The sequence below is a fragment of the Culex pipiens genome, chromosome 1 (assembly GCF_016801865.2).
Source record: "Culex pipiens pallens isolate TS chromosome 1, TS_CPP_V2, whole genome shotgun sequence".
Lineage (NCBI taxonomy): Eukaryota > Metazoa > Arthropoda > Insecta > Diptera > Culicidae > Culex > Culex pipiens.
In genome coordinates, this window is record NC_068937.1 from 85,980,243 (window position 1) to 85,987,587 (window position 7,345).

At 38.6% G+C, this 7,345-nt stretch overlaps 1 protein-coding gene across 1 annotated transcript in view; it reads right to left on the reverse strand.

The window, feature by feature from the left end:
• Nucleotides 1–6,871, reverse strand: part of LOC120425107 (protein unc-80 homolog) — a 39,939-nt gene extending 33,068 nt beyond the window's left edge. The window contains exons 1-6 of the mRNA XM_039589501.2: nt 6,712–6,871; nt 4,700–4,946; nt 1,963–1,989; nt 496–516; nt 256–401; nt 37–199 (exon numbers count right to left, since the gene is read on the reverse strand). Of these exons, the coding sequence (XP_039445435.1) occupies nt 37–199; nt 256–401; nt 496–516; nt 1,963–1,989; nt 4,700–4,846 (504 nt within the window). The 5' untranslated portion in view covers nt 4,847–4,946; nt 6,712–6,871. The remainder of the gene's footprint in view (nt 1–36; nt 200–255; nt 402–495; nt 517–1,962; nt 1,990–4,699; nt 4,947–6,711) is intronic.
• Between the last annotated feature and the right edge of the window lie 474 nt (nt 6,872–7,345).

A 7,345-nucleotide genomic window follows, 5' to 3' on the forward strand; every position in this document is an offset into this window, starting at 1 on the left:
AAAATTGCTTGTGTCAACATAACTCTCGGTGCTTACCGAAATAGTCGGAATGGAGAAGAGATAGCTTTGGTGCCTTTTAACATCCTTGTTTGCCTCCAGGTCATCGTCGGCACACTCCTCGGCGGCAAACAGCAATATCCAGTGCAATGTGTATAGCATTTTAGTCTCAACAGCACCGAGGGCTTGCAGATCCTTTACGCTGCAATCAGATGAGGATTTTTAGAACCACAATGTTGTTTCTAAATTAGACATTACCGATTGTGCAAGAGTGCTCCGGCACAGTGCATCACATGGGGCAGTGCGGCCTGGACCAATCTCCACCGTGGAATCGATTTTAGTGCAGCTTCAAGGGAAGGTGACAAACCATAGAACATATTCTGCACCAGTGACTTTTCAAAGGACTGTTGTACGTTTGCGGTATGCGAAGGATACGAAAACATAAAATATTCATTATTTTTCTCACTCTATCCTATATAATCAGTTCCGGTCTCATACCTTGCAAGCTTCCTTGAGCTCCTGTACCGGGCGAACCAAACGTTCAACAGCATGAAACGGTCGTGCGAGAGATTCACAAAGTTTGTGGAGAAATGGGTATAAAATTAGATTACGTTAGGTAACTCAACAATCGTGTTAGGCTCTGAGCAAAGCGAATGGCCAATTAGGATCTTTAAGATCATCATCATCATGAACGGCACTGAATACTTAATATCTCAATCGGGACGGTTATACAAAGCAGGCAAAAACAGACAGAATTTGAGTTGTGTACACTAAATACAATGTTGAGGGGGGGTCGTACAGAGACAATCATAATTTGCGCTGAGTAAAACGGTTGATTGGCACACGTCGACATGGGATTGTCACGATGATTTTCACAGATGCGAATTGTTTTCAATCAAGTGACACTTTGTAGATAAAACGGAACATGTTTCGTCTGCTTTAGGTTTATGTGATCTAGAAAACTCTTTACTAAACATTCATATGTTTGGGAAGTAAGAGCACGACTGATTTGAGTTTGTTCCTGCAAATTGACCTGCAAATGTTCCATAAAGGTAGCAATTTTCGTGTTTATTTCGACAAAAATATGTTTTAACAGCTAACTGATAAAGATATATTCGGAGCATTTGTAGAGTTCACTAAACTTGACAAGAATTTCTAAATGTGGAGAATAAGGAATGAGGGAAAAATTGCTACAAGATCTAGTCAGGTCATCAAGTATGGTGATTTTGGCCAACTAATCGCCCAGTTATCAGTTTATCTCCCTTATTTGTAATCGTCTTGCCTTCTATCTTGATACACAACAGGTAAACGAGACAATGCTTCGTAATACTTATGATTCCGTTAAAAACAATACTTGGTTGATGAGTTTTCGGATAAAGCACTACATTTTATGGGTGTTCGAGAAGTATGTCAAACTAAACTTAAAAATGATAAAAAGATAGAATCGTCCAAAAATGACACTGGACAATTATGCGTAGAACGGTAGCAAATGTCAAAGTCGGAGTTTCAATTGGACTTGCAAAATCGACTTCGGCGAGCCCTAAAGTCTTTTAAGTACATTAAGGATTTAATTTTAAAGTTATTTTTTTCATAGAAAATCTTTAGTCCAGTAAAAAAAAGAATATTATTAGTCTTCCTGCATCACTAATTTAAATTCATTAATATCGAATATTTTTGCAAACTAGATATAATTTCCATTAAGATTTTTTTTTGTTAGGTTGATTGCTGTAATGTTCCATTAAGGCTGTTCCCAAAACAAACATGTTATTTCTCGGTCCAATACTAATAAAATTGTAATTCCTCATGGTTCCTCTCCGGTTCCCTTATTTTTCTCAACAAACAAACACAGGTTTTTAATTAGGGTAGTATGGTTTTGTGTAACAGTTAAGCAACAAACGATTGAGATATTAAGTATTCGAGAATCAGTGTACAGAGAAGCATTTTCGGCACATTATTTACACTTACATGATGTCCAGGTGCATGTTGACAGTACTATACAGACAATTAATGTTTAAAAAAATATTACACGAACAGCGAGGTTGTTGAAACATTATTTTTACGCATAGGAAAGAGAAGAAGCATAAAGAAACATGGTTTTGGAAGAAAGTACATTAAGTTATTATTTACAATTATCCCACAATTCATCGTTAATAGGAACAGAACAAACAAATGATAATAAAAGCCGTATGATTGGTTTCCAATGTACGATAATTGGCTCATTTTAATTGTCCATCACCACCTCCGGAACGGATCACTTTGCCAATAAAACCGACCTATAAATTGGGAGTGTGTTCGAGTGTCAGTATTTGTGTGTATGTGTATTGGTGTGTATGTGTTTTGTGGCTCATTTCGAAGCACCGACTTGGCACGGAATCCCGTCAGTGGAATTTTCGAATCGATGCCGATGCCAACTTGTTGGCACGACATGAAAGCGGAGTGCGAAGTGGTAATAATCAAATAATAACACCCGTCGGCAACTACATTTTTCGTTTCAGCAGTGGCAGCAATGGCCAAGGAGTGCCAGCAGACGACTGTTGAATCCTAGCGCTCAGACACACAGACGAGGCATTCTCGGTTGTCCTCGCCGGCGTAAACGTCGCAGGATATTATTGGATGCTAATGGGAGGAGCTTTCTTAAGTAATTGATGAAAATAGCGACATTACTGTTCGTTTGGCCTATGTTAACCCAAGCAGCACACTTTGTCAGATAAACGTATTTCCTAACTGGTTGTATAACCAATCCGCCTCGTTGTCACAACTTGTTCTACAACTCCTGTGAACTGGAAAAAGCGCACTTTTTTCTGTTGTATAACTTGCCAGAACAAGATGCAAGTTATCAGAGTAAGTTGTACAAATGTATTTGACAGCACTGTGCCATCTAACAAGAGATTCAAAGAAAAAAAGGGGCGTGGTTTACGGCTGTGCTGTCAAATCAAAGCGCACACTGGAAAGGAAAGTTAGATTGAAAACAGCTATCTAACCGTCGACTTACTTACATGTAAACAAACGTTTCTTATTAGAATTTTAGTCAACGACGAAGCTAATTAAAAAAGTACGCTTGTTTCTGCAAGATTCATTTAAAATAATTCGAAATTGAATTAAAAAAAAAAAGAAAAACAATCATGACGCGAATGTGATTAGTGTGAAATTCCTTGCATGGAGAACTTTTAAATTTTCCTTTTTTGATGAACTTCCTCTGTCCCAAGATTCGATCCGATGACTTCGACGATTTGTTGTTATCTCCACGGCAGGTCCAGGCGCGCTTCCACATCTCTCCACGGGGCTTCATAGTAAACAAGCTGGCCAAAGCGTCAATAAGAAGGCTGCTGTCTGTTTTGTTAGCTAAAGAACTTAATTCCAACGAAGGCTGTCATTACAATTGAAGTTATATAAGTTTGTTTCAAATCAGTTTTTATAACTCCACTATATAACTTTGTTATAACAAACCGTTTCAACTGTCATTTCGATTACCGTACCACGGAGTAATATTGAAAATAGGTATGATTTTGATTTGTTGTTTTCTCTATCATAAACTCTATAAGCTGATAATTTTTGTAGCTTTTACCAGCGATATGTTCACAAATGAATCGGTCAACAATCAAAACTATCGCAATCTTCAATACATAAATATTTTTGAAACTCTAAATTCCTCATGTACAAATCTACACCACCTAACAACACGCAATGTCAAGTTGAATATGTATGTTGAGCATCAGTTATATAATCTATTCTCCGATAACATTTGTGTAACAAAGCGAGAAAACCTAAAGTTATTTATAGAATGGTTGGCCACGCCCAATTTTCAGAAGATGCCGTCACATGACAATGTTAGATAAGCAGTGAAACAAACAGTGCAATATTGTTTTTATTCAACAAACTGTTTTCGAGTAAAACATTGCAGATGAGGAAACAGCATCTTGGCATATCAGCACTTTGACGTTCAATTACAGCTCATAAAAAGTGTTTTCAAGTGAAATAAAGTGATAAATAGCTTAATAGGAAGTGAGCAAGCAAGTTTCTATCGAAGTTGTTCCAAAATAAGTTGTTTAAACAGTGTAAATCAGCAAATTGGATGGAGTTAGGAGCGAGTGCATATTGCCTATGTTGTGTGTAAAAGTTGGAAAAAAGTGAAGTTGACTGTGTTTTAACACTTGTATAGCACACATCTCATGAGTTACATAAGTCAGTTATACAAGTAGTGAAACAAACTGATATGTAACTAACGTTGACATTTTTTCTCGTATGTTGATCCAAAACAGCTGTCTAACTATTATTCAACAGTCGACAAGTTATGAGTGCTACTTGGGAAGTCACTGGCTTTCAATTACCATTGATATCGAGTTGAATTTATGCTTTATTGAGTAATAGACTAAGTTTGAAGATATTTCGTTCCAAAATTCGAGTTGAAATGTTTAGGACAATTGAATTTACAGGACATGGCACACAGAAAGGCGAAATATACAGCTGATATTTTTTCAGGAAACACTGAACCGATTTTTTAAAGGAAAAGCTCCAATTTATTTTCAGCAATGGTTTTGTCAAAAAATGATCTATAACTCTTCAGTTTCACCTACTTAAAAACTTGATTAGTTCAATTCAAAAGACAAAACTCCAGGGAAAAAAACAACTGGCAATGACAATAGAAATTAAAACATTTAACATATTAGTAACAACTAAAGATATTAAGTTAAAAGTCACTTACCATGCAGCTAGCCTCGTGGAGCTTTCCCAGCTTAGGCCGGATGAATGGAGCAATCTGTTGCCAAAGAAAGGTCTGCACCGGAACCGGAACTCCCAAATCCTGCAGACCTTCATCCATCGGGTTGGTGGGGTCATTGGAAGCTGCCATGTCTAGGCAATTTCCAGCTTGACAGGTTCAGGGGCAATAGCGTGGCGTACTAGCCCTAGCAACAGCAGCAGTAGCAGTTATTTTTATGGATTATGGAAAGCTTGGCAACGTCAAAGTAGACGAGACGAAATCATACATTAGAGACGGATTGTTTTTTATGGAAATGAGCGGGCGAGATTTGGTTTATTTGCTGTATGCAAATGAATGTTATCGGTTTGTGGATTATTGTATTGAATCAGCAAGAAGCATCATTCTGCTGAATCAATACTCTTGATGGTTATTTTATGTTTCTCAGTAGTACAAAGCACTAGTGTTTCCAGCTTTTCAAGTAACACTTACTAGACTAAAGTTGTTTCATTAAGACAAAGTTTTGTTGAAACTTTGTGCATAGAGTAAAGGCAGTTTTCTAATCACTATTCCACATAATTGGCAGCAATTTCGCAAAATAAAAGCCGAGTCCGAAATCGTTCTTTCATTTAGTTATTGCGGGTATCAGGATTCATTATTTATCATTGCGGAAATCGCAGAGGTCCCTTAGCAGGCTCAATTGTTTGCATGCTCGATCAACATGCTTCATTTCATATCTGAATAAGTCACGTGGTTGCAAATAATCTCAAATAAGCAAAGCATGCTCGGGGTGCCATACTGGCTTTTGACATCCTGTCGCAGCCTAGTCGCAGCCAAACAGTTCAGAACAAACCGCCGCACTTTGCGCAGTAGCCAGACTGACGCTCAATATTTTACTGGTTTCAAAAAACAGCAAAAAAAAAAAAAAAAAACAGTGTATAAAACATGTGCAAAATTTCATGTTTGAAAAACTGAAATGACTTGTGTTGTTGTTGTTAGTTCTTTTTATTTGGCTTTAACCTGCGTGGTCATTCGCTGTCCCTGACTTGAGTTGGTTTGGGTCTCGTATTCACTGAGTAATTTAATTCAAAACACACCTGGTCTTCAATTTTTCTATAGACTTTATTGCTTAAAAAAGTATTGTCAGGTCTCAAATATACTAAAATTTATACTAGTATTACGCCACAAAGGTCAATTTAATATTTTTAGGCGATTTCATTGATGCCCCGTACAAATACTCATATCTGAGAAAGTAAATTTCCTCACATGCATTAATTCATTCTACATACACTAGATTTTTTTCACCACAATTATACGTTTTTTTGTGTAAATGTTATGATTATTCGTTTCATACACCCGCGACTGCGAATCCTCTATATTTCTTCATTATGTTGCCACGCACTCAATTACTGTTGCTTAATCCATAACTATCACGTTCACGCTTCACACCGTGGTAATATTTCCCAAGCGCGCAGATAACAACCGGCCATATCGACCCGGAAAGCACTTTCGTGAAAATTGCTCGTTTTCCCCGTAAAGGCACAGGAATGATTTTTCGTTTTCATCATTACACTGTTTCTCCATCACACACCCACCCACCCACTCAAAGCACCACCAGCGCAGCACTCTGCCTATTCTGTGTGTGTTACATCCAGCGACGGAAGCAAACGGAAGAAAATTCCAATATGTCGCCATCATGGTTTTTCTCATCCATTCAGTAAGTTGCACTTTTGCACCCTTTTACCAGCCCAAAAGTGATTCAGAACTGGCTTAAATGTTGGATAATCACATCCCCGGGGTTGAACTAACGATTCGTTACAAAATTATGTAAGAAGGTGCACTTTTTCTGGATTTTATCTCAATTTTCACTGAATCTTCACAGCACCATGTCATCCATGATCGGTACTCCACCCGAATTTTCATTTGCACTTTTCACGCACTTAAACCGAACCGATCTGCCCGAAAGTGGTCTCAAACGACTGCAATTGACAAATTGTATCGTTTGAGACTAAAATTACCTAGACATTTGCACTTTCGGTTGGCAAATTAATTTGCACAACGATGATGACCCGAAAAATGGCGTACCGACTTCATTTTGCTCCGGAGCGACCGGAGATGATGACTGGTTCCCTGGTTGAGCAAAAGTGAGCAGAGCTTCATGGAAAAGCCCTGATGGAGACTGGCGTCGTTTATCTTTCAGATTTCGGAATTTGCAACAAAACCCGAGTGTGCGCGCTGCATTCGGCGGTCGATTTGTTGGTAAACAAAGCCACGTGCGTTCATTCATAAAACCGACCGAGCACGTGGTACACTCGGCTTGTTTACATCCGTTCGTTGGAGTCGGAAGCTGGAGGATAACGGCAAGGATATCAGCTGTTACTGTTTGGAGCAGTGCAGCGATATGATTGTTTTCAAGCTTTGCGGTGGACGAAAGCAGAAGGATCTATTGAGCCACATGTTGCTCGAACCGATGGATGTTCCCATGGTAATCCGAAGATATCGCCGAACTTTCCGTGAGATGTGAGCAGCTTTTGCAGCACCATGGTAACCAGAAGATCAGCTGGTCTCTAAATGTGGATACACAGATTGCCTGTAGTTATGTTGAACGCAGTACTTTAAGCTTATGTGGGCTGGGCGCGGAGTAGCTTTAAT